This window comes from Phragmites australis, chromosome 22 (assembly GCF_958298935.1).
Source record: "Phragmites australis chromosome 22, lpPhrAust1.1, whole genome shotgun sequence".
NCBI classification, from domain to species: Eukaryota; Viridiplantae; Streptophyta; class Magnoliopsida; order Poales; family Poaceae; genus Phragmites; species Phragmites australis.
This window is the reverse complement of record NC_084942.1, coordinates 2,579,393-2,591,047: the sequence shown is the minus strand read 5'-3', so window position 1 is coordinate 2,591,047 and position 11,655 is coordinate 2,579,393. Positions and strand designations below refer to the sequence as shown.

The 11,655-nt window shown below is 48.5% G+C and overlaps 2 protein-coding genes across 2 annotated transcripts; both read right to left on the bottom strand.

The window, feature by feature from the left end:
- Positions 1-3,372: 3,372 nt before the first annotated feature.
- Positions 3,373-5,456, bottom strand: LOC133905019 (caffeoylshikimate esterase-like). Its single transcript, XM_062346705.1, has 4 exons — positions 5,172-5,456; positions 5,000-5,093; positions 4,360-4,916; positions 3,373-3,717 (listed from the first exon to the last, which is right to left on the bottom strand). The coding sequence occupies exons 1-4, from the start codon at positions 5,208-5,210 to the stop codon at positions 3,415-3,417; spliced, it is 993 nt and encodes a 330-aa protein (XP_062202689.1). The 5' UTR covers positions 5,211-5,456; the 3' UTR covers positions 3,373-3,414.
- Positions 5,457-6,814: 1,358 nt separating this feature from the next.
- LOC133905020 (caffeoylshikimate esterase-like) lies at positions 6,815-10,678 on the bottom strand. The gene is made up of 7 exons (XM_062346707.1): positions 10,368-10,678; positions 10,171-10,264; positions 9,531-10,087; positions 7,578-8,891; positions 7,414-7,489; positions 7,140-7,193; positions 6,815-7,048 (listed from the first exon to the last, which is right to left on the bottom strand). The coding sequence occupies exons 1-4, from the start codon at positions 10,404-10,406 to the stop codon at positions 8,601-8,603; spliced, it is 981 nt and encodes a 326-aa protein (XP_062202691.1). The 5' UTR covers positions 10,407-10,678; the 3' UTR covers positions 6,815-7,048; positions 7,140-7,193; positions 7,414-7,489; positions 7,578-8,600.
- Between the last annotated feature and the right edge of the window lie 977 nt (positions 10,679-11,655).

Here is an 11,655-nt window from a genome sequence, read left to right as displayed (position 1 = left end):
CACCTTCGGCCACTCTTTCGCACCTTGCTCAAAAACACAGTTCCAGCCCGTTTGGAGGGGCCGGACACGCAACATGGTGAACTCCTTCACGAGGTCACGCATGCTCATCTTCTCGGTCACCCTCCGGAGAAGGGCCAGCCGTGAGGCAAACTGGTCGTCCGTAATCCCCGTCTCCGGCTCCGGAACATACACGATATCCCGGTTCGTGGAGCAAAGGGGCGATGCAGGGCCGACGCTGTAGTAAAACCACCACTGCAACCAGCTGATATACCACCGGCCGTTGATGGCCTTCGCTGGGAAGGCATCGTGGTACTGCAGCCGTATCTGGAAGTTAATACTCCCGAAACTGAGGGGCCTCGTCGTCCCCTCGACCTTGATCAACTTCGGCTAGTAGCTGGTAAAGTGGAGGGCCACGAAGAAATCCGCCCTCCCTTCACACCCCTCCGCCCACATGACCCACTCAAAGGTGGCCAGGCGGGCAATGGCGTTGGTGTGGAGCTGCGGGAGCTCCACGTAGAAGTGGCGGAGCACATCTTCAAGCAACGGCACTGAAGGAAAACCCAGGCCCGCCTCAAAGAAGGCTTCAAACACCACGACCTCATGGGTCAGAGGCTTCGGGACCTCCTCGCCCAGCGAAGGCTCGGGAGGGGATCTTCCCCTCCCTAACCATCCGGTCGAGCTCCTCGTCACCGATGATAGACGATCCCAGCACGGTGGTTTGTCGAGAGTGGCTTTTGCTGGCGCGCCGAAGCTCTACTCCCGGTGGTGGCCCCATCAGCAACGGGGAAGCCGATGACACCCGAGGGTCCCCCGCCGCGGCTACTCCGGCCATCTCCCCCGCCGCCCGAGTTTCAGCTTCACTCGGGGTACTTAGGTCGGCCATATGAACCGCAAGAGGATGGTGAAAGGCGCTGAACTACGAGAGAGAGGGGAGTAGAGATCAAGGAACAATTCACGCAAGGCAAGAGGCGCCGAAGACAGAAGCAGATGAGAATGAGGAGTCGGCAAAAGGTTTGTTCTGGGCAATCCCCCTCCTGCTACAAATCGGGAGCAACTTGCCCCCTCCAGGCGGCGAGCGCACGCGTCGTCCTTTCGCCTGCCAGGCCGAAATCATGGGGGAGTGAAACCGACTCCGTTGCCCCCTCCCCCCCAACGACAAGATGACACGCATCCCATGCTCCGCCAGATAGGGCAAGACTACACCTCTCCTCAAGGCGCATTCAATGCTCCCTGTCGCCAACGTCATCCAACATGCTGTTCCGTCACCCGGGTCAAATCATCCCGGGCAAGTTAAGCGATTCTCAAACCATGAGCCATCAACCACAAGCCAGGGACCGCCGGGGGCCCTGCGCCGAAGGAACCATGGGCCCGACCGCTCCGCTGGCCGCCCCTGCAAGGGGCTACTGTTGGGGGTCGTTATTAAGGACCCATGATGCCCCCTTGGCTTAATTAGCTCAGCCTCCCAAAGGCTGAGCCTGTTCCCGCCTTCCGAAGCCCCGGCCTTCTGGAGCTCAGCCTCCCGAAGCCTCAGCCTTCCGGAGTTCCGCCTCCCGAAGGCCCGGTCCCCGATGCTTCAGCCTCCCACTGCCCGGGCCGACTTCCCAGAGGTTACTAGGTGAGTCATCAGACCTTAGGAAAAGTCTACTAAAAAGCAAGAACCAGTTGTACTTTGCCTACGAGGAAGTGACCGGTATTAAATGCCTAGGCTAGTGGATGCCGCTCTAACACCCCAGCACGATGGTACCTATCTTGACACCCCTGGCGGTGCGGCGCCGGGCCGCAATTGGTGCCCGGCTCGCCCTCTTCAAGGGGCAGGCACCATGATAATACCACGGTGGATATTTATCTCCTGACAGTATAGGATAGAAGGTAGTCATCTGGGATAAGGCTTAGTAATTTGGCTGGATCCTGAATATTTGTACATTATGATAACTTGTACGTCAAGCTACGCATGGCCTTATAAATAGGAGGCCATGGTCCTCTGGGAAAACGACGGACATAGAACACGAATCACAGTAAACCTGTGATTCTCCCCCCAGATCGATCCATTTTTCCTATCATCAATATACTCGTGGTGTTCCTTCCACTCAAACTTTATCTCCAAGCTTGAGTCTCCTCCTTAGAAGAAACTCTCGCCGTATTTGCTGGGGCAAGACGAACTCTTGCTCCAACAGTCTTGGTTCTTCCTATGTTCTGTATATTTTATCTATTCCTTTTTGTTTTTCCCACGGTGAATTGATTGCCTTGTATTATTATTCTAGGGCTTTCACTATACAGGATAGACCTAGCAAAATGGACCGGCACGTGTCTCGGTAGTGTAGGCACATCATGATGGGTTAGTTAGGTCGTGCGTGGGCTAGAACCGCAGCATGTCGGACCGGCACGACACGACTTGTTATGAACACTTGAAAACACAGGGCGCATGCGGGTTTAGGAACTCTACTAGACAATCGGAGCAAAAGAGGGACGAGCTGCATGCTAGTACTACCCTACTGCAGTAAAGAAGAATGGAACTCGGCTGGTGCGCGCGCTCCATCACTTACCTGAGCTTGTTGGCGATGTTGCGGACCATGATGGCGGTGCACGAGCCGAGTTTCGACATCGACAGCATCCACCGTGGCATCGGCCTTGTTGTAAACACAGGTGATGCTGACATCGCTGGCGGCCTGGCGACATGCGTGCTAATCCACTGCCTTCAGGTACGCCTTGGCCTTACTCCTGCCCCTCCCCGCCTTTTGCCTCGCCGACCGCAACTCGCACGGCACCGTCGGCACCTGCCATCCCCTTCATGGACACGGCCGCGACCACTTGCGCAATGCTTGTTGCAGCCTGCAGCTTCTCCACGCCACCGGGGCCGGAGAGCATGAGCTTGTGCGACGACATCGTGGGGGCGCTCTTGCAGTGGACTGGGGAAGATGGTTAGACAGGGGACTAAAGGCGGAGATGGCCCTGGGAAGAGGCGACACAGCAGTAGGTGGCCAAGGGGAACGATAGCGGGCAGGCGTCGGTGAGAGGGAACAGAGGCGGCACCGGCGGGCCGTGGTGGAGGGTGTAGGGGCACGAGAACATCGCTGTGACTAACAGGTAAAAAAGAGCCCATCGGACCTACCATGTCACGGGCCAACATGATCCGGCCCAGCCTTACGTGGGCCGTGCTTGGACTAAATGCTTGGCATGCGAGCCAGCACAGCAAAGCCCACTTGGCTATCGGCCGGCTCGGGCTGCCCATTTGGCAAGAATACGGGAGTAAGCCGTACACAACAGTAGGTTGAATTGTGATGTAAATTAAACACTCGACTATATATATATATATATATATATATATATATATATATATATATATATATATATATATATATATATATATATGGTAGTATAGTATCATTGACATGTGAATCTAAATTGGTTTCTACGCTATGCATTGCATTTAGTTTGTTCCTGCTGCAGCTGGTGGTCGTCGTGCCTGGCCTTCTGCTCCATCTCCGACAGCTCCTCCGCTGACGACGTTGGGGACCTGTGGTCGAGCCAAGCAATGATGTCGCGGAAGACGGCATCGATGTTGTCGGGCGACTCGCCGGAGGTAAGGGCGTGCCACATGCCCGGGTAGAGCTTGAGCGTCTTGTCCCGGCTCGCCGCCGATCGGAATAACAGCTCACTCACCGATGGGTCCGTCACCTTGTCTGCCCCGCCGTGCACGATCAGGAAAGGAAATGACACCTGCGCAACCATCAAAGTGGTAATTTTTTGAATTAAATCAAAGTGGTAATTATATTAGTCTAAAAATTCATAACTTTGTTACATTTCGCAAATATACAGGAGAAAGCTAAGATATCAAAGTAATATTAATTTTAGAAAGACCATAACCATATTTTAAATTATGTACGACCATAACGGTAAGGCGTAAGGGCGTCACGCTCGTGACCCGGATTCGGTACCTGGCGTGAGCGCGAGGATGCAAACACCCTTTCAAGAAAAGAAAAGAAAAACTCTACTTTCTTCATCTACAAATGTAGGGAGTATCTTTGTTTTGAAAAAATCATCAAAAGTAAAATCTAATCATTAATTTCTCTTACAATATATTGACTATTGCTTATAAAATCAATATTATATTAAAAGCACTTAGACAGATGAAGCATCGATCTCTCTATCATGATGGAGCATTTCCCGGCCGGCCAACGACCCTATTGCATGTAGATCCACGTGCGTACAGGAAGGAGATCGACGCAAACAATGACAGATTAATTTGGTCAAACAACCAACTAATTGGACAGGGACGTCCATTAAGAGTGACTAATCTAGATGCATGAATGGTCAGTAAAGTAAAGTAAAGGAGAGGGAAAAAAAGAGAGATGGAAGTACCTGGGGCAGGAGGTTGGCCTCGAGGTCCAAGCTGACCTTGAGGAGCTCGTACGCGGTCTTGAGGCGTGGCTTGCCCTTGTAGCAGTAGGGGTTTTCCCGGATCTCATCTCTCTTCTCCTGAGTCTTGTATGCCGAGTCGATGACGTCGTTCGTGGGCACGATCCTCCACGTCGGGATGATGCTGGTCATCGCCCTCAGGATGTTCACCACCACAGGGTGTGGTCTCATCTCATCTGCGATCTTGCACATGGGTGCCACGAGCACGGCGCCCGTCCAGAAGTCGGGGCGGGCGCGGTCGAGGAGGAGCGCCACCGCGCCGCCCATCGACTCGCCCAGAAGGAACCTGCTGCAGGTCTGGTTTCCGTGGGAGTACTGGCGGACGACGGAGGTGAAGAAGTCGTTGCAGTCGGCGACGAGGGCCTGGAAGTCCGGGACGTAGCCCTGGAGGCCGTCGGAGCGGCCGTGTCCCTCGTAGTCGAGGCCGTAGACGGCGTACCCGGCTCGCGCCAGGCGCTCCCCGGTGCCGCGCATCGTCACCGCGCACTCAACCGCGTACCCTGTGAATTGTATTAATTCGTTCATCCATGGCAGTATGGCAATCAGAAAGCAGATCAAAGGCAAGAAGCAACGTATAACCAACCATGGCACAGGAAGACGAGCGCCTTTGGGATTGGTTTCTTGGGCAGCCATCTGCAGGTGAAGAGCCTCATCCCCCGCGAGTTCACAACGTACTCCTGCAGATGAGATGCAGTTCCAATTCCATCCATTCGGATTAATACATGCATGATAGATGGATGAATGTTTTAATTTACCTCTTGGTATTCGACATGGCCATGATCTCCGTTGCTCATCGCGCTTTCTGTTTCTTCCTTAGCTTTCCCTCAACACGCACGGAAGGAGTCTGCCGCTGCCGGAGAAGAAGACCAAATCAAGAGATCTGCCTGCTAGTCGACGGTTGACTGGCAGAGAAGAGCGGAGCGGAGGAAAAAGAGAGGAGACCAGAGATGGTTTATGAATTCAAGGGAGGCGTCGTCTCGCCGCAGTTTGAGTGATTCAAACTCAACACAACGCAATAGATAGAGATATATAGAGGGAGAGGTTTATTCGTTCAACAAGGACGTGCGTGTGCGTCTGCGTGTGCAACATTCTATATTTCTAAGCGAATCCATCTTTATTATTTAGAGAAGGATGCAATTCATTGCAGATATTTTCTTTAAAAGAAAACAAAACGATATACTCTATGTACATATATTTTTATTAATAATTAGTTACGTGCATATGTTTCGCACGCGTAACTCAGTCGCGTGGCCGCGCGTGGAAAGTAGACCCGCGCCGGAGCGGACGCTGCAGCGTGCGGAGTGTGAGCGGGAGTAGGTACGAGAGCGTGCGCGGTAGGCGGGTCCACGCAAGAGCATGCGGTTGCGCGTGGAGCGTGGGCACGGAACAGGGGTCCACACAGGGGAGCGGAGCAGAATGCAAACGTTGAAAATACTGAAAACAGAATAAATACGAGCAAAACAGGAACCACTACTTATTTTTAAATAGTAAAGATGATAGAATATTTTATCAATAATAATAGAATCAGGACAACGTCCGTGACAACGGTGACCTGTGAGATCAAGTGCATCTCACATATGTCAACGCCATCAACTACGTACTCTACCACCAACAAACAACGGATGCATGTCATCTTCCTACACACTACGCCCAACCAAGTAGCTACAAATTAACCCTCACCAGTCATCACAACAAATATCAAAATAACAGCTACCAAGTACTTCCACCATTCATAAATAGTATACCTATTTTATTTTAGAAAAATCAAACTTTGTGTACTTTGATCATTAATAAATCAAATTATAATAATATTTAGTATATAAAAATTATACAACTAGATTCACAATTCAAAATGATTTCACACTATAGTTTTTATACCTATAAATGGAATATTTTGTGAGAAAACTTTAGTCAAAATTCAACCTTGAAGATCGAGCTAAAAAAAATATCTATTATTTCTGAACGGATAGAGCAGGTTCGATGAAGTAACTTAATTCATTTACATGATGCTATATATTGGAAACCACATAAGCTTGTTTGTTTGGCTAACTGCACTGTCTTATGTCTAAAGATTCAAGCTATTTATGAAACTGATGCTGCCCTCTCTCTTCTAACCATTTGATGATGTCTGAAAACACAATATCGATGTTTTCCTTGGGTTCCCCAGAAGTCAAAGCATGGCACATCCCTGGGTAGAGCTTCAGTGTCTTATCTTGCTCTCAGCTAATGTATATAGTGCCTCACTTACATATCCCTTAATCAGGGTGACTTGCATGGTTTTCATCAAAAAGGTAGTTTGCCCTGTACCTTGCCCCGTATTATTAGATAGTTATAACAAAGTGTTACAATATTGTATGTCAATAACTGAAATAAAGACACCATCAGAACCAAGTAGCAGTGAAACTGAAATGACGTATAGCATTCCATCAGAAATTAAAGAATTTTAGTCAATTAATTGTAGTATCTAATTCAAGCCCTACAGAACTATAGTTTGGATAACAAAACATCATCCTCATACAATTCTAAATATTGTAAAATCACCTGTGGTTAGTCTCTTCTTTTCACTACCTAAAATACCTCTTCTCATTGCATCTCCCACCATTATGTCGGCGCATATGTCAAGTCCCATGATCTGTCAGTTAAGGAAGAAGAGCTTATGCACAGGGCAATTTTCTTACGCAGTGGATGGTGAGCATACTTCTACTTCCTTGGGAAACAATTACCTTCATAATGTAGTATCTTTGCATGCTCCTTTCTAAACCTTCCGCAGATATTGCCTGTAAAAAATGTAGCTTGATTGTAACGTGTTACAGCTAGAATGCCAAATATTATGAAGGTAATTGGAGAATGAAGTAGAATTTGCACAGATGATATGTTTTCTAGATAGTCAATAGGAGAGAGCCCTATTGATAAATTGTATCAGTTGATTCAGTGTTTTGTCTCGATATGGTCAAAATTGCATAATGATGGAAAACGCATAATAAGATTAGTGTTTACCTTCATATATGTGTCGATATCGGGATCAGGGGTAATCCCTGCCTCTTCTCCCTTCTGATCACCTCCTTGATGATTTCTGATTTACAGAAGCAAACTTGGTTTAGGAGTAGAGTGGCTGAAATGATGAACTATAGTTGTTAAGTATGGTCGATGAAGCTAGTGACCTGCTCTGTTGCCAACACCCTGGAATCTTGCAGAGAAGTCGAGGGTCTCTCTGACAGTCATCTCAGGGACATGGAGGTCATACTGACTGATGTAGGCTGCCGTCTTCTCCGGAACAAACTCATTCAGCTTCACGCCATTGTACTCGATTTCTCCTGTTACCTTGAGATTGGTGTTGAGCTTGCCTGCGAGTGCCTTGAGGAGGGTGGTTTTGCCGTAGCCTGGGGGTCCCAGGAGAAGCGTCAGCCTCGAAGGCTTGACGATGCCGCTGACATTGTCGAGGATGCGGATCCTCGCTTGCTGCCGGTTGAAGCCCAGCATGCTGCTCGCCAGCTGGAGGTTGGAGACGGCGGCGTTCCAGATGGTGGGGAGCGGCTTCCCTGCACCACCTCCACGCACACGTCGCGCCACCGCACCTCCACCGTCGCCGACCGGGCGCCCACCCTGTCCATCCTCTGCCGCTGCTTCCGGAGCAGGCGGAGATTGTCGCGGTAGATGTTGGCGATGAGGGTGTCACAAGGAAAAATTTATCGATAATAAAAGTTTATGGAAAGTTAGTAGTAAACAGAATTATCGGATTTATCGGAATTCTATCGATGGTAGATAAAATTTTTCAAATATAATATGAAAAAAATTCTAAATTTATCTAGAAAATCACATAGATTATATCTAAATCATTTCACATAAAAAATAACACATAAATCGGCGAGACGGAACGAACGCAGCACCGGCGGGACGTGGTGGAGGGTGTAGAGCACGAAAACAGCGCCGTGCTTAGGCCAAATGCTTGGCATGCGGGCTAGCTCGGTAAAGCCCACTTGGCTAACGGCCGGCCGAGGCTACCCATTTGGCCACAATATGGGAGTAAGCCGTACATAACAGTAGGTTGAATTGTGATGTAAATTATACACTAGACGATATATATATATGATCTCGTTGAACTCCTGTAGCTAAGGCACCTATGATAGTATAGTATCATTGACATGTGAATCTAAATTGGTTTCTACGCTAGCTATGCATTGCATTTAGTTTGTTCCTGATGCAGCTGGGTGGTCGTCGTGTCTGGCCTTCTGCTCCATCTCCGACAGCTCCTCCGCTGACGACGTTGGGGATCTGTGGTCGAGCCAAGCAATGATGTCGCGGAAGACGGCATCGATGTTGTCGGGCGACTCGCCGGAGGTAAGGGCGTGCCACATGCCCGGGTAGAGCTCGAGCGTCTTGTCCCGGCTCGCCGCCGATCGGAATAACAGCTCACTCACCGATGGGTCCGTCACCTTGTCTGCCCCGCCGTGCACGATCAGGAAAGGAAATGACACCTACGCAACCATCAAAGTGGTAATTTTTTTGAATTAAATCAAAGTGGTAATTATATTAGTCTAAAAATTCATAACTTTGTTACATTTCGCAAATATACAGGAGAAAGCTAAGATATCAAAGTAATATTAATTTTAGAAAGACCATAACCATATTTTAAATTATGTACAACCCGATGCGAGATCATAACGGTAAGGCGTAAGGGCATCACGCGTACCTGGCGTGAGCGCGAGGATGCAAACACCCTTTCAAGAAAAGAAAAGAAAAACTCTACTTTCTTCATCTACAAATGTAGGGAGTATCTTTGTTTTGAAAAAATCATCAAAAGTAAAATCTAATCATTAATTTCTCTTAAAATATATTGACTGTTGCTTATAAAATCAATATCATATTAAAAGCGCTTAGACAAATGAAGCATCGATCTCTCTATCATGATGGAGCATTTCCCGGCCGGCCAACGACCCTATCGCATGTAGATCCACGTGCGTACAGGAAGGAGATCGATGCAAACAATGACAGATTAATTTGGTCAAACAACCAACTAATTGGACAGGGACGTCCATTAAGAGTGACTAATCTAGATGCATGAATGGTCAGTAAAGTAAAGTAAAGGAGAGGGAAAAAAAGAGAGATGGAAGTACCTGGGGCAGGAGGTTGGCCTCGAGGTCCAAGCTGACCTTGAGGAGCTCGTACGCGGTCTTGAGGCGTGGCTTGCCCTTGTAGCAGTAGGGGTTTTCCCGGATCTCATCTCTCTTCTCCTGAGTCTTGTATGCCGAGTCGATGACGTCGTTCGTGGGCACGATCCTCCACGTCGGGATGATGCTGGTCATCGCCCTCAGGATGTTCACCACCACAGGGTGTGGCCTCATCTCATCTGCGATCTTGCACATGGGTGCCACGAGCACGGCGCCCGTCCAGAAGTCCGGACGGGCGCGGTGGAGGAGGAGCGCCACCGCGCCGCCCATCGACTCGCCCAGAAGGAACCTGCTGCAGGTCTGGTTTCCGTGGGAGTACTGGAAGACGACGGAGGTGAAGAAGTCGTCGCAGTCGGCGACGAGGGCCTGGAAGTCCGGGACGTAGCCCTGGAGGCCGTCGGAGCGGCCGTGTCCCTCGTAGTCGAGGCCGTAGACGGCGTACCCGGCTCGCGCCAGGCGCTCCCCGGTGCCGCGCATCGTCACCGCGCACTCAACCGCGTACCCTGTGAATTGTATTAATTCGTTCATCCATGGCAGTATGGCAATCAGAAAGCAGATCAAAGGCAAGAAGCAACGTATAACCAACCATGGCACAGGAAGACGAGCGCCTTTGGGATTGGTTTCTTGGGCAGCCATCTGCAGGTGAAGAGCCTCATCCCCCGCGAGTTCACAACGTACTCCTGCAGATGAGATGCAGTTCCAATTCCGTCCATTCGGATTAATACTATACTACAGATTAGATTAGGATCCATGCATGATAGATGGATGGATGTTTTAATTTACCTCTTGGTATTCGACATGGCCATGATCTCCGTTGCTCATCGCGCTTTCTGTTTCTTCCTTGGCTTTCCCTCAACACGCACGAAAGGAGTCTGCCGCTGCCGGAGAAGAAGACCAAATCAAGAGATCTGCCTGCTAGTCGACGGTTGACTGGCAGAGCAGAGCGGAGCGGAGGAAAAAGAGAGGAGACCAGAGATGGTTTATGAATTCAAGGGAGGCGTCGTCTCGCCGCAGTTTGAGTGATTCAAACTCAACACAACGCAATAGATAGAGATATATAGAGGGAGAGGTTTATTCATTCAACAAGGACGTGCGTGTGCGTCTGCGTGTGCAACATTCTATATATCTAAGCGAATCCATCTTTATTATTTAGAGAAGGACGCAATTCATTGCAGATATTTTCTTTAAAAGAAAACAAAACGATATACTCTATGTACATATATTTTATTAATAATTAGTTACGTGCATATATTTCGCACGTGTAACTCAGACGTGTGGTCGCGCGTGGAAAGTAGACCCGCGCCGGAGCGAACGCTGCAGCGTCGGAGTGCGAGCGGGAGCGGGCACAAGAACGTGCGCGGTAGGCGGGTCCACGCAAGAGCATGCGGTTGCGCGTGGAGCGTGGGCACGGAACAGGGGTCCACACAGGGGAGCGGAACGGAATGCAGGCGTTGAAAATACTGAAAACAGAATACATACGAGCAAAACAGGAACCACTATTTATTTTTAAATAGTAAAGATGATAGAATATTTTATCAATAATAATAGAATCAGGACAACGTCCGGACAACGGTGACCTGTGAGATCAAGTGCATCTCACATATGTCAACGCCATCAACTACGTAGTCTACCACCAACAAACAACGGATGCATGTCATCTTCCTACACACTACGCCCAACCAAGTAGCTACAAATTAACCCTCACCAGTCATCACAACAAATATCAAAATAACAGCTACCAAGTACTTCCACCATTCATAAATAGTATACCTATTTTATTTTAGAAAAATCAAATTTTGTGTACTTTCATCATTAATAAATCAAATTATAATAATATTTAGTATATAAAAATTATACAACTAGGTTCATAATTCAAAATGATTTCACACTCTATAGTTTTTATACCTATAAATGGTATATTTTGTGAAAAAACTTTAGTCAAAATTCAACCTTGAAGATCGAGCTAAAAAAATATCTACTATTTCTAAACGGATAGAGTAGATTCGATGGAGTAACTTAATTCATTTACATGATGCTATATATTGGAAACCACATAAGCTTGTTTGTTTGG

Coding starts and splice junctions, on each gene's coding strand:
- LOC133905019 (XM_062346705.1), bottom strand. CDS start 5,210: ATGAGCAACGGAGATCATGGCCATGTCGAATACCAAGAG. Junction 5,094..5,171: donor GCCATGTCGAATACCAAGAG/GTAAATTAAAAC, acceptor TCTCATCTGCAG/GAGTACGTTGTGAACTCGCG. Junction 3,718..4,359: donor AGGCCAACCTCCTGCCCCAG/GTACTTCCATCT, acceptor ATGGTTGCGCAG/GTGTCATTTCCTTTCCTGAT.
- LOC133905020 (XM_062346707.1), bottom strand. CDS start 10,406: ATGAGCAACGGAGATCATGGCCATGTCGAATACCAAGAG. Junction 10,088..10,170: donor GCTCGTCTTCCTGTGCCATG/GTTGGTTATACG, acceptor TACAATTCACAG/GGTACGCGGTTGAGTGCGCG. Junction 8,892..9,530: donor AGGCCAACCTCCTGCCCCAG/GTACTTCCATCT, acceptor ATGGTTGCGTAG/GTGTCATTTCCTTTCCTGAT.